Genomic DNA, 14,548 nt, shown 5'->3' with positions numbered 1-14,548 from the left:
GCAAAACCTCTCTCACCCACATCTCAAAGAAGCTCTCCAAGAACAAACCACCGGCCTGCGTTAACTCTTCCACGACTTCCGGATCGATGAAAAGTTGCCACTTTTCATCCTTAGCATTCTGCACTTCATCAAATGCTCGATGCAGCTTCAAGAGGAGATTGACCTTAACCTCGTGGTACTGACCACAACATGCATTTAAAGTGAGCTGAACAGTCGAATTCAGAAGCTCTTGTGGGAGACGGCGGCTATTGAATTCAGATCACTTGGAACAGTATGCTCCTCGATGTCACTGTTCACTGTAAAATTGAGATCAAAACTATGCTCCTCTTTTATTGGCTTCTTTGATAAGCTCCCAACATCACTCTCTGACTTTCTTTTGGCGTCGTATGATGATGATGTATCGAGGGCACAAAGTTTCATCGCCACTACATTGTTGATGTCATTGGCATCCTTCACGTTTGAGCACTCGGAAGTGGTCAGTATAAAGATTGCATCAGCCAAGCTGACTTCTTCACCTAACTTTCCCTTAAGAGTACCAATTTTTATGGCATCCGAGAATGACTCAATGAAGTCAGAATTCATTTGACAGAAATCCTCTATTAAGAGTTTAAGACCACACATTTCGTGTGCTTTCTTAACGCATCCAAGAGGGTTGCAGTTGCACAGAATGAACCATTTTGCTTAATCGATATGATCTTATCCTTGAATCCGAAAAAGGACTTGGCCACGACTGAAGCTAGCCTTCTCTTGGCAACACAATCATTCCCTTCTACGAGGAGCATCATAGCCGTGTTATCACCACTGGCGCACTCATGCAATGCTTCCACGATCGAAGGAATAGAATTTGATTGCCAAGGAACTTCGTCTTGCAATTGACATTGTAAAGCTATTGGGTCTGCCATCAATAGTCTTGTCTCTTTTGATGTTGCCGAGTCTGAGAACAAGGGACTGGATAAAGCAAGAGTTGACTTAACCTGGTGATTTACTGATATTTTAAGGGAACTAATTAATACTTCCCTCAGACGAGTTCCCTGTCTCGTTCTTCTTATCAACTACTAAAAATCCAGGATAAACATTTTGAATGGTTGAAGGGAAAGATAATGATTGAGATTCGATGAAGGTTTTGTTTTGGTTGCAGAACATGCTGTTAGGCCAACCTGAATTCAATTCTGGCAAGGCTTCCTGAAACAAAAGAAAAAAAAAAATACACGAGAAGATGTAAATCATAAGAAGAGATACTATTTATACAAGGAAAAGGATGCATAGATTTCTCCCAAATTTACCTTCTGATTGCTCTCAGGGTTTGCTTGGAGCCAGCATGGGATTTCTGACTTGAAAACTGACGCTTCTTTTTCAAAGTTAAATGTGCACTCGTCACAACAAAGCAGCTTCTCCTGTTGCTTTGAGCTAAAAATCTTTGACTGAAGCAGTTGAAATGGGGACTCAGCAAATGTTGACACCTTTGAGTTTAGGCAACTGCCAAGAATAAAAGAGGAAATGGCATATCAATATTTCAGTGCCATCTAGTCCTTCTCATACAACTAAATCATGAAATAGAAACGGATTTCAATAGCATGAAACAAGTAGGGTTCACTAGTTTTTCATCAACAACCAAAGTGCAATATATTTTGCCAATTATTAGGATTAAGCTTAATGAGAATAATCTGAAGCACTTCCACTATTCTCTAAGAACCATGCAAGGGTTGTTTTTGATATATGCAAGTGATGTTTTGGCAACCAATGATATATATCTCACCTGGAAGCTTGGAGACCCAAGCCAAGCCAACCTGAGGGAACCACCACAGCTTTAAGGGCCCATAGAGTCACAAGACATGGCTGCCTTATTAGGCACTTCGTGTACGTGCTGTAGCTTGCGGTAGCCAATAACCATACCCGGTTGTTAATGCTGCTCTTGAACTCGGAGAAAATATTCCCCATCTCCACAACGATATGCTCCACTGGGTCGTAGTTGAATCCGCTTCCATCTATTGGTTCCTCATTCACTGCCCAACTCAAATCCCCTGCATAGATTATGAGTCCAACTCTATATGATGTTAGAGAATTGATGGCTTTTCTGAGATCAGCCATCTTCATGTCCACTTCGCCCTTGCTCATCAGCCTGGGATGGACAGAGAACTGAAGATTAATGAAACCGGCATGCATGAGCTCATCAGGAACCTCATATCTCTCCAGCCTCCGCTTCAGCTCATCCACAAGGCCCTCCGTCATGGAGATAGAGTCCCCCACCACCACAGTGTTGTCCTTCTTTCCCTGCTTGCTTATCATCGTCCCAATGACCGACGTCAAGTCCTCGCTCACGGAGACCTTAGAAGCAAGACCCAGAAGCGGGGATTGCCACATCTCTCTGCTGGCGTTGGTAATGTCCTTGCTAGAGTCCAGCAGAAACGGAGAGGATTGGTTCAAAGTCCAAGCCTCTTCCTCAAGGTTACTCTTAACGCAGCTGCTAGAGAAGCCAGCCTCCTTCATCACCCTGCTCACACTAGGGTCATCCAGAATGGAGAGCATGAGCTGCTCCATCTCCACCTTGATGGCAAACAGAGGCTGCTGCTGCAACTGTTGCAGAGGTTGCTGTTGTGGCAGCTCAATGCCGCCCCTCCTCTGGTTAGCCTGGGCCCTCTTGAGAGCTGCAATGAGGGAATTTGAGAGGGAGGAAGGGGAGGGAAGGAGAGAGGCAGAAGAAGGAGGAGCGGTGGCGGGAAGCCGGTTGAGGGCCACATTGAAGCAGAGCTCAAGGGCTCTGCACCGAAGAGGGTGGGTGGTTGGGTGGTGAGGCTGGGACTTGAGGCAAGCTCTCCTAAGAACATCAGTGGAGGCAGAGGAGGTGCTGATAACGATTGCAGCAACATGAAGGGGTGTGACCTGGGCGTGGCCTGTCCTCCTGGCCAAGTTGACCGAGAGCTTGAGGACCGAGGCAACCTCATCAGTGAGAGCCTGCTGCACTATGCAAACTCCACTTCTCATACCTCAGCCTCCAATCTTCTCCTTCTCCTTCTCCTCCTCTTTTTAGCAACACCAACGCCTTTCCTGCTCAGTGGGTGTTTGATTAGAGCTGCGTGTTGAGATGGTGGAGAGGAGCTGCTTGTAGGATTGTGAAGAACAAGGATTACTTGTAATTGTAGGATAAATGTGTTGGTGATTGCTACGCTTTGTGAGGCTTGGAGATAGTTGGTGTTCAGGGGTTTATGCACCAGGATCTCTCTTTTTTATTCCTATCACGTCCCTCTTTACTCTGGCTTTTTCTGTTGTGGCTGGTGCACACTGTTGGTGGTGTCCACTTCAGCGATTTCTCGCTTTCTTTCTGCACCTTCTTTTGGCCTAATTTGCCTCCTTTTATGCTTGCTTACGAATGCTGTCCCTTTGCAGTAAAGTTGCAGTAAAGGTGATTGAGCTCATCTTAACGTAGTTCGTCCCAGATTAAGGGATTAAGGAAGGTAACGAATGAGAGAGATTTTTTTCTTATGAAAGATCAATCTTTCTTAAAAAAAAATCTTTCTCATCCTCTAGGAAATATTAATAAATATGATACATATTGAGCATATAACTGATTTTTTAAACTTATTTTTGTTCCATTTATATTTGGAGGGGAAGCGACGGGCAGGAGGGGTCTTGATCAGGATAGAATAAATTGTCATCAAACTATGAACCCAAACATGAAGCGTTCCAGTTCTTTATATATTTTTCTCCTAAGACTTTCTCAATTGAGACAGATTAAAACAGGAGTGACAAAATTAAAATCCCTGCATCGACGCAGATCATATTTGACTACTATTCTTAATAAACAAATTAATAGAAGAATGGAGCTATGGAGAGGCTGTCGAGAAAATAAATTGGACTATAAACAAGTAAATAAATTATTTGTATTATATTCACACTATAAAGACACTATAACACTTTTGAGGATTACTTATAATTTTAGAGAGAAAAAGAAAAGGAAGATGAAGAACAATTTTCAACATGAAGACTCTATATTTTTATTTTTCGTTGGATGATGAAACAAAAATACAGGGGGAGTATTTATAGTACTCACCATACAAGATACATAGTTGATCAGAAAACTAAATTCTATCTACCAGGAAATTCTATCCCTATCATATGAGAGAAATACTCTCAACCATATATTTTAATTCTTATCAATTAAATTCTATACTGAGAGAAATACTCTCAACCATATGTTCTAATTTCTATATGTTAAATCTTATCCATGAGAAAGAATACTCTCATCTATATTTTTATTTTTATCCGTTAACGACTTAGTATTGATTTTCAACATATGCTTCATTCTTTTACAACCCAGACTTGGATCATAATTAACCCCTTAACTCCTTACCCAATTAATCAAACATGTCAAAATCGGGTCACATTTAAATGAGCCAAGCAACTCCTTGATTATCGCTTCAAATTAAGATTCTGATTACAGTGAATTTCTACACAAGCCTGCTCTGCTTAATACTGCAATGCATGCATGGTATGGTCTCAGTCTCAGTCTCAGTCCAAGTCTCAGGAATGTTGAAGCATTCTGCTCGCGAGCTGACAAGCTCCATCAGAATCGTTCAAAGAATCAAAAGGCGAACCGGCAGGAGACAGAAAAAGAAAGGAGGAGAGTTGTTAAAGAGGTGGAGAATTCTTTTACTTTAAAGAGACGTCTGTTTGCGTACTAGCGGGCGTCCCCTCTCTTGTCTCTTGTCTCTTGTCTCTTGTCTCTTGTCTCTTGTCTCTTGTCTCGTAGCAGCCAAAACACAAGAGTGATCACTCATTGTCTCAAAAGAAAAAAGGTTTGTAGTAGAGAGACAGCGGTTGGTTCCTTTTCCCCGAGTAACAAAGCATGCTCATGTCTGCCCCACTTGCGTCGCCTTAGCTTGATTTTATAATTTTGTGCTCTCTGGCTCTTCTTGCAGTTGCAGTGAGGAGAGCCCCACACATCTGAAATTTAAATGCCTTTTTCATCTTTCCTGTTTAGAGCATATGTGTTTTCTTCGCGGATGTAAGTTAAGAAAAGGGAGATGCGGTCGGACTCACGTTTCTCCTTATTTTTCTATTTTTATTAGAGAGAAAAAGGAAGAGGAAATGAATGTTGAGAACGAACAGCCTAAATGGGGTTTAATAAAATAAAAACTCTCATGAAATGCTAGAAAAGAATTTTCCTCCAAGAACCAGTAGGAAAAAACCATTTTCATCTCCTTTTTTCTTTCAACTTATTTGTGCACAGCTCCCTTTGTTTCATAGTCGCTGTCAGCAGAATTTAGTTAATTAATGAATAAACACTCAAGAATTTGCAGCTCCAATGGCCATCAACTTGTAAAATGTACATTGTCACAAACTTGTTTTCTTAAATGAATAAACACTCGAGAAATGTACAATGTAGCAGTCAAGAAGTTCAACGGAAAACTGAATTAGATAATGATCACTCCTTGTGATGACTTTACCATCAAGCAATACTTGCTCGAGTAGAAAGAATTGCACAGTGCAGTAAACAGTAGTTGGATGTTGAGAAGGTCACATGCTAAACAGTATATGTTAATTAGTAGGAAAACAATGCCGAGGACGAAAAGATATTTAAACCTTTGTAAACTTAAAAATCTGTTTCTGCAAACTGCATGAGATCAGAATAGCTTGTCATGGCAGAGGAATACATTAATCAGAGAAAAAAGAATAACAAAGTAAGTTGATGTTCTTCTCCTCTCCATCGGACGTCGGCAGGATGGGGGAGAGCCCAAGGAGAATGAGTGAAGGGATATTTATTTTCTTGATTAAAATTCTTTTTCCTTGATCAGCATAAAGGCAGTGCCATTTTCAGAGGAAAAGAACTTGAACAAGAAAGATTGGAAGAGGGAATGACAGCGAAAAGAGATGGCAACAATGCCTACAAGACATTGTAGTTCGACAGGTGAATGACATAGGAGAGTAATGAAGTGAGAGTTTGAGGCATTGCATCAAAATGCCAAAAGGGTGAAACCCAATACCCTAAAACTTTCCTCTCAAAGGACAGGACAGCAATGCAATGCCTCCCCTCTCTTGCTCTGTATTCTCTACTTTTGATGCTTCGTCTCCTTCGATTTTATGTCAGAATAAAGCCCAAAACGCCACTGTTATGCTCTTTGTTCTTCTTGTTCAAGAATGTATCTTTGTTCTTTTGCAAGGGATTACAGTTGGATTTTATGGTGGACTTACTGTAATTTATATCTACAAATCTGAATTGAATTCATCTAAAGTGATCTAACTTAAGTTTATTCAATTTCAGATTATTGGATGTGAGTTAATGTATAAAACTATTTAACCCAATCTGTATCATCTATGAGTTGATAACAAATTAAATTCTCTATATCAAATATTGGTCCACAAGAGTTTAGGGTATCTTTACGTCTTCCTTTGTTCCCCATTGACAAAGGTTTTGTAGTGTTGTCACCCTAATTCCCTTTTGATCCTATTAGAAAATTGTGAAGAAGGTTGGCTGGGAATGTGGCTTCTGGGTTGACTGCTTTTAAACCTTACTTCGCTCTGCAACACAAGAACGTCAGTGCCGAGTCAGGGAAGAGGTCCCCAGCGTTAACCCTCCGACACTCAAGTCAGTCACCAAAAAGATGAAAGAAAATAGAGTAACAACAATCACAGACGTGAATAGTAATAACGCGTACCTCCGCCAGTGCATGAACTCCCTTTTATATAGGACTCTAACGGGTAATGTGCACGCTCCTCAAGGCATGAGCACGTTCTCCAAATTATCATGTGAAAGGGCATGTCAGAAAAGTGGCTCTAATAGTATATCTTAACAGGACATGCAAATCCCTAATGCGATAGTAGCAACTTCTATCGTACGATCCACCTGTTGACCATGCCTCGTTGTAAGTGGCATTATCTCTCAAACAGATATTAAGAGATATGAGATAGGTCTCACTATTTGGCCGAGCGGGGGAGTCATTCGGCCGAGGATCACCGCTCGGTCGATTTCAGCCGATCTTCTTCATAATCCTTTAGCCCAGTTGATTGTTACCGCCCGACCGGACCAACGCTCCGGTCACCTATGTGTTCCTCCGTTTCATAATGAGCATCTGATGTTCTTGTCGTAGTGCTCTTGGTTGTACGAACATTCTACTCGAACAAGTCACTTACCGATCGGATACTTCATGCCCGATCAGCAACTGTCGTAGACCTTCGCTCAACCCACCTTTGGTGAGCCCGTTGGTTCTGTAGCATTGACCGTCTTGACTTTGACAGGCATGTCGGCCTTGACTTTGACCTCCACGCCATATGCTACCTCCGTCCTTGACCCGCACTTAGTGGGTCCCTTATCACCGCATCACAAACCTTCCCCTCAAATCTAGTCAAAGGAAGTTGTAAGTCTGATTGACCGTACAAGTAGTGTCTTTGATGACATTCTGATCAACCATTTTCTGTTCTCGAGCTCCCGATCGGATTATATAATCTTCGTCGTTTTGCTTCATCTTGCTAACCTGGGTGTGTAATTGCCGCTCAGATCCTAATTCATAAGCCTAAGTTTTGAGCGTTCGTTCGACTATCATAGAGACAGAGATATGTGCCGATCGGGATGGCTGACGACAACACTTAGTAAATTTTCCATTTCCTGGCTCTTTCTCGGATGAGCGCCCTTTGATGGTTGCTGAAGCCATCTCAATTTCTGGGAGATTGTGCAAATCTCCGATCATTATGGCTGAGCACGCCGCCCATGCCTTTCAATGAAGCCCCATTAATACGTTCTCGGGCTTGCTGCCACCTGCCCCCCTCTTTGTCACCGCATGTTTGACGTGACAGGTGGATATCCTCTGATGATATGACAAGCGCCTTTTCAAATTCCACGACTAGATCTTGTCCTCGCTTTTCATAACCCTTGATCAGGAGGCTCAAGGCGATCGTTCGCTAGGCTTTATAAGCCCTTATTTACTCGCATCGTCTTCACTCTGCCTCGCGTTTTCATTCTCGAGCACATTCTGTGACGCTTCTCCTCCTCCTCATCTTCACCGGCGACCTTTCTCAGTAAGCCTCTCCTTTCTTTCCTTCGTTGAATCTGCACTTCACTTCGTTCTTGATTTCTTATGACTGTCTCCCCTCAACCTTCTCCATCTATCCCCGGGTTTTGGTACACTTCCACCATTCCAAATTTAACGGGGATGAGATCAACCGGATGAAACTCACCTACCGTTTCTCCTTCGACTATCAGATTGCTATCCCCTCTACCTACGACCGACCCCATGAACCTCCCGCCAGATTCTTCATCGGTCTTCGATTTCTCGTTCACCCTTTCTTCTCAGCTGTATGTAAATATTTTCAAATCTCTCTGCACCAATTGGTGTCGAACTCCTTTAGGTTGTTGTGTAGGGTAGTTGTGTTGTTCGCTTGCACGACATTCCATTATTTTTATTATCCAAAGTTGTCCAAACTAGGAACTTTTTTGTTCCAAGCCCAAGTGGGCTCTGTCTTTTTTGAAAAAATGCTGACCTCCAATAAGCACTAAAGAGAGCATTATTTTTTTTATTCACTTTCCCACTCAGTAAGACTTCCTGACCGACTGGCGGATGGAAGTAATGAGGCCTCCATCATTTGGGAGATACCAAAGATGATCGAACTATCTCCAAGCAGCTTCCAGTTTGGCCAGTCAAAAATATCACATCCATCGGCTATTATTGGAGATTGTCCTTTACGTGTTCGGGTTGAGCCTGATCCACACACGACTGCCCATGACCTTAGTATTCTCTGGCTTATCCTCATCCTTAAATCTAACTGATTTTTTCTCCTTTTTTGCAGCTCAAATCATGCTGAGGGCACATCTGAGCGGCAAGAGAAGGCTCGCGGACTCAGAGATTAAGTCACAGGCGTTGTCGAGCCGCAAATTACGGCTTACAGGTTGTCGAGCAATTCGATGACCTGACAGGGGAAGTTGGAGGGACCCATGTGTTGGCCAGCGAGGCTGGAGCAAGTCAAATAGCGATTAGTGATATCACGGCTACTACAGCTAACCTCCCTCCTAATTAGCCTTTAATGCTTCCGATGGTGGTGCCCTCGGAGTCGGTCATCTTATGTGAACCTCTAATACGACCCAACAGGCATCGTGGAGAAGTTTCTTCCTGATCAGCTACTTCTGCCTTACAAACCTCTGCACGTACTGGTTTGCGCCTCTCCTCCAAGCGGGATGAAACTTCATCACCCGCCTTCCCCGAGCCAGCAGCTATCCCAATTCCTACATCCATGTCATCCGACCAGACACTCTCTCTGTCCGAGTTGCAATCGGGGACCATATGCACACTGCCTATTGCGTATATGCCTCCTCGCTCTTCTTTATCGACCGCATAGGTATCTTCTATCTGGTCATCCCCGATGCCCAAGTACACGGGCAAAGTGACTTCCGAGCCTTCTGGTCCGAGCGGCCAAAGGCACATAACGACCATTATCCACTTGTCCACTGATGAGTGGCGCCACCCGGACGACACCGAGCCCTGTTCCCTAGAACACCAGATTCGGATCCAAGGGTCGTTGGCTCAAGTATGGGTCGATGCTAGGGCCTGCACGACGACCATCTCCGTGGGAGAGCTCGCGGATAGTCGTACCTATAAGGCTACTAAGGTACATATATTATTCTTATTCTCACCTATTTATTTCCCGATCAGCATTTACTAACTTATTTTTTCTACAGTTTTAGGTCGAGAGTCTGGCCATGTGCCAAAGATTAGCCTTTTTTGGAGCACGAAGTCCAACAACTGCGTGCTCTGAGTGGCCTATCAGAGGCTTCCCGGGCTCGTTTGGAGCAACTGACTAGCAAGGTGGCCCAACTAAAGGTTGATTTGGAGAGAAGCTTCGAACATCTTCAAGCTGAGCGGAACAAGAGTACCGAGCAGACCTCACAAATTGAGCGGCTCAACAAGTAGGTTAGTAGCTTTGAGTCCAAAATCAACTTCGCTAATACTCGAAAGCTTTGTGCCATAGAGGTCTTGGCACAAAGTCTGAAGGATGCTGAGGCTGCTCTGGTCATCGAGAGGGGTAGTCGATCGAAAGAACAAGTGACTACTAAGCTTCAGCTCGACACCAAGGATGCTGAGCTGACTTCGCTGAAAGCCGAGTTGGAGGCATCCAGAGCGGCCTTCAAGATTTACTAAGATGCATAGCCCGATCAGTTTGAAGTCTTCAAGCCTAATTATCTCCGCTCGAACCCCTTCAATGGTCGGCTCACGATCGGGCGCTCCGCCTCTTCAATTTTGGTATCGATGTAACCCTCTAACAGTTGAGGGATAATGGCTATCTCCATCTCGCACCGACCAACTAGATCATAAACAGAGAGAAGCTCATCGAATCGCTGCTAGACGACGTGCTCGATTAACAAGAGTAACCCCTTTTTTGTTTCACAGACAACCTTTTGTACCCTCTCTTGGTGTTTTGTAAAAAATCTTCAAAGTGTCAATGAATGAACACCCGTTCGGCGTCCCCTCTTGTTAAATTTTGCAAGTGTTCCTTTATATATCGCCTTTCGGCCCAGTGGGATGTTTAGCTTCTCCACCGTCTTTTAGCGTTTTGTGAAAATTTTCTAAGTATGCATTCTTGTTCCTCCGCTTATCAATGTAACAAGTTGACTAGCCATCCAACCGTCCATTTTGGTGTATGCCAAACCGTCTCTTTGCTTTTCTAAGCAAGGATCTTCCTTACCAGTCGACTGTATAACCGATATTTATAGTTGTCACATAACCTATTACTGATTTTAATCTCGAATTTATAGTCGACGCTCGGCTTTGGTAGTCAACTTTTGAGTTCATAGTCGTCGCTCGGCTGTTGATTTATTGACAGGGGTTTAAAGTCATCGCTTGACTATTGAAGGCGTAGACAAGAGTTTATAGTCGCTGCTCGACTGTTGACGTAGACTAGAGTTTATAGTTACCGCTCACCTATTGATGGCGTAGACTAAGGTTTATAGTCGTCGCTCGATTGTTGATGGTGTAGACAAAGGTTTATAATCATTGCTCGACTGTTGATGGCATAGACAAGTATTTATAGTTGTCGCTCGACTATTGAAGACGTAGACAAGGGTTTATAGTCGTCGCTTGACTGTTGATGTAGACTAGGATTTATAGTCGTCGCTCGACTTTTAACTTGGACGAACGACACAAGAGTCTGGAACACTTGGGTATTTTATTCATTATCTCCCTGCACACACAAGACATAAATTCATACAAGTGTATCAGGATTTAATCACATACCTCTCACCCGACCCTATAGGGCTGGAGATGGTTTGCACTCCAGAGCCGATCTAGCTTTCTCCCATCTCCATCTTGCAGATAGTAGACTATCGAACGAAGCTTCTGAATAACTATGTAGGGTCCTTCCCATGGGGCTTCTAGATTGGTGACGTCGCCAACCAGCTTCACTCTCTTCCAAACCAAGTCATCAACCTAGAATGACCTTGGAATTACCCTCCAGTTGTAGGTCTGCTTCATGCGCTACCTGTATGCCATGAATCGAACGATGGCTTTATCCTATACTTCATCTACCAAGTCCAGCTCCATGAGTCTCCATTTCGACATTTCCATCATCGTATAGCTATACATGGTCGGACTCTACTCCAACTTCCACTGGCATCACTGTGTCCCCTCCGTACACCAGATGGAATGGGGTGACATCCGTCTCTCTTGGTGTGGTGCCATGGGCCCACAATACACTGGGGAGTTCATCAACCAAGCTGCCTCTAGCATGGTCGAGCAGAGCCCGCAACCCTCTGAGAATTTCCCTGTTGATGACTTCCGCTGATCGTTGCTCTCGGGTAGGCCACTAAGGTGAAATCCTGTGTAGTGTCATAGCCTTCGCACCACTCCTTGAGCCTTTTGTCTTGCAAACTGTCTTTTGTTATCCAAGATGAGTCGGCAAGGGATGCTGAACCGACATAAGATATTTTGTCATATAAATTTGATGACCATATACTTGGTTATTTTGGCTAGCGACTCAGCTTTCACCCACTTTGAGAAATAATCTACTGCAATGAGTAGAAATCTTCGCTGACCAGTTGTCATTGAGACCAACGATGTCCATGCCCCACTGGTCAAATAGACAAGATACCGTGGATGCTTTCATCTCCTCGGTGGGTCGGTGCGGGATGTTATGATACTTTTGACATGATAAGCAAGTGGCTACTGTTCGAGCGACCTCATCTTGCAATGTGGGCCAAAATTATCCCGCCAACAGGATCTTTCGAGGCAGTGATCTGCTGCTCGGGTGACTTCCGCAGGAGCCTTGATGCACGAATGTATTCAACATCCTCCAATCTAACACACTTGAGCAGCGGCCATGAGAAAGTTCTTTTATATAGCTGATCGTCGATCATGGTAAATCGTCCAGCCCTCCTTTTCAACAAGCGAGCTTCCTCCTGATCAGCTTATGTGACGCTCGATCAGAGGAACTCTATCAGTGGTGTCCTCCAATCGCTCGAAAAGTTTATTCCATGCATCTTGTTGATGTGCTCCACTAGTGAGACCTGTTCAATTGGCTGATCTATCTATTGGTTGATACCCGGAATATCGTATCGATTCCCCTGTATAAAAATTTTGTACAAGTCCTGAACTATTCTTAACAACCTATTGTGTTCTTTAGAAATTAAATTAGGAATTATCTGTTCTTAGAGGTTTAGACATGGATCGCAAACGATACTTAACATTATTAATCCAAGTCCACCCATGTTACAAACTTGATTAAATATTTTTTTCTAAAATTGGCTTCCAGGTTAAACATGGTGAGGCACTAGGCCTTCTTGGTTATGAGATCATCCACCACTTCCTTGACAAAGCCTTTTAAAGAAATTCAATATTCAATCTCCTTATAGTAACCCTAGGTTTGACCAATAAGAACAATCGAATCACAAGATCGAAAAAGAAAAGAAAAGAACACAAACTCGAATCACAAATTCGAAACCTAGAATCATATGCCTCTTGTGTTTGGTATTTCAAAACATATACAAAGAAAACTAATATGATGCGGAATAGAATTACTAGTTATACCTTTCTTTGTAAGGAACAACCTCTTGATCTTCTATTGTATTCCTCTTCTTATCTTGGACGTCGTGTGGGCGACGATCTACCGAGACGAGAACCACCCAAGCTTCCTTCTTCTCCAACAAGTTTTGGCCACCACAAGAACTCCAAGAGAATATGAGGTTCGACCGCCACCACCAAGCTCCAAGGGATTATAGAAACAAAGTCTCCTATCTCTCCTTCTTCCTCTAACAATATCTGACCACCAACAAAAACTCCTTGAGATGAAGATGTCGCCGGCCAAGGAAGAAGAATAGGAGATGGAGAGGAACAGAGGGGGCGGCCAACAACCAAGGAAGAGAGGAACTAATAGAAGAGATATTGTTATGATGTGAGACACCTCTACCCTCTCTTTTATATTCCTTGGTCTTGGCAAATAAGGAAAGTTTTATTAAAACTTCCTTATTCTCTTTGCCAATGAAAGGAAAGTTTAATAAAATTTCTCTTTCAAACTTTATATGGTCGGCCACCTTAATCCCTCCAAACAAGGAAAGTTTTAAACACAAAATTAAAACTTCCTAATTTATTTCTAGAAATTTTTAAATAAAAAAAATCTCTTTAAAAAATTCCCTTCACGGTTGGTCATAAAAGAAAATTTTTATAAATTAAAATCTCTCTATTAAAACATGTGGATGATTTACAAAAGGAAAGTTTTCTCTAAAATTAAAATCCTCCTTTCAATCTACAAATAAGGAAAGATATCAAATCTTTTCTTAATCTTTTGTAGAAACTATAAAAGGACAGATTTAATTTTAAAACTCTCTTTTAAATCATGAGGATGGTTACAAAAAAAGAAAATTTTATTAAAAATTAAAATCTTCCTTTTAACTACAAATAAGGAAAGATATTAAACCTTTCACTTAATCTTTTATAGAAAGCTATAAAAGGACATATTTAAATTTTAAACTCTCTTTTAAAACCATGGCTTCCACATAAGAAAGATTTTTAAAAAATAAAATCCTTTTTAATTTAATGTGGCCGGCCACACCAAGCTTGGGTTCAAGCTAGGGCCGGCCACCTAATGAAACCAACTCACCTTGGTTTGGCGGGCCCTAGCTTGGGCTCCAAGCTTAGCTTGGCCAACCACCTTAAGGTGGATAAGAAGGTGGGTATGGGTGAGTATAATACTTTATAAATAAGAGGCTATGATAGGGACCGAGAGGAGGAATTGATTTTGGTCTCTCGATGAAATTAAGCTTCCCATGTTCGCCCAGAACACCCAACTTAATTTCATCAATAATAATTCATACCACTAAAGAATTATTATTGAACTACCGTACCAATCCCAAATTACATTTTGGGATCATTCTTATCATGAGTGTGTTAATCTCCCTGTGTTTAAGATATCGAATGTCTACTAATTAAATGAGTTACTGACAACTTACTTAATTAATATCTAGCTCCAAGAGTAGTACCACTCAACCTTATTGTCATGTCGGACTAAGTCCACCTGCAGGGTTTACATGACAATTCTTATGAGCTCCTCTTGGGGACATCATCAACCTAGATTT

The 14,548-nt window shown here is 42.4% G+C and overlaps 1 protein-coding gene across 1 annotated transcript; it reads right to left on the bottom strand.

The window, feature by feature from the left end:
• Window positions 1–80: 80 nt before the first annotated feature.
• On the bottom strand, window positions 81–3,298 carry LOC122005107 (protein SMAX1-LIKE 4-like). The gene is made up of 3 exons (XM_042560030.1): window positions 1,757–3,298; window positions 1,284–1,476; window positions 81–1,182 (listed from the first exon to the last, which is right to left on the bottom strand). Exons 1-3 carry the CDS (start codon window positions 2,980–2,982, stop codon window positions 1,003–1,005), a joined length of 1,599 nt encoding a protein of 532 aa, XP_042415964.1. The 5' UTR covers window positions 2,983–3,298; the 3' UTR covers window positions 81–1,002.
• Between the last annotated feature and the right edge of the window lie 11,250 nt (window positions 3,299–14,548).

This window comes from Zingiber officinale, chromosome 7B (genome assembly GCF_018446385.1).
Source record: "Zingiber officinale cultivar Zhangliang chromosome 7B, Zo_v1.1, whole genome shotgun sequence".
NCBI lineage: Eukaryota > Viridiplantae > Streptophyta > Magnoliopsida > Zingiberales > Zingiberaceae > Zingiber > Zingiber officinale.
This window is presented reverse-complemented; position numbering and strand designations above follow the sequence as displayed.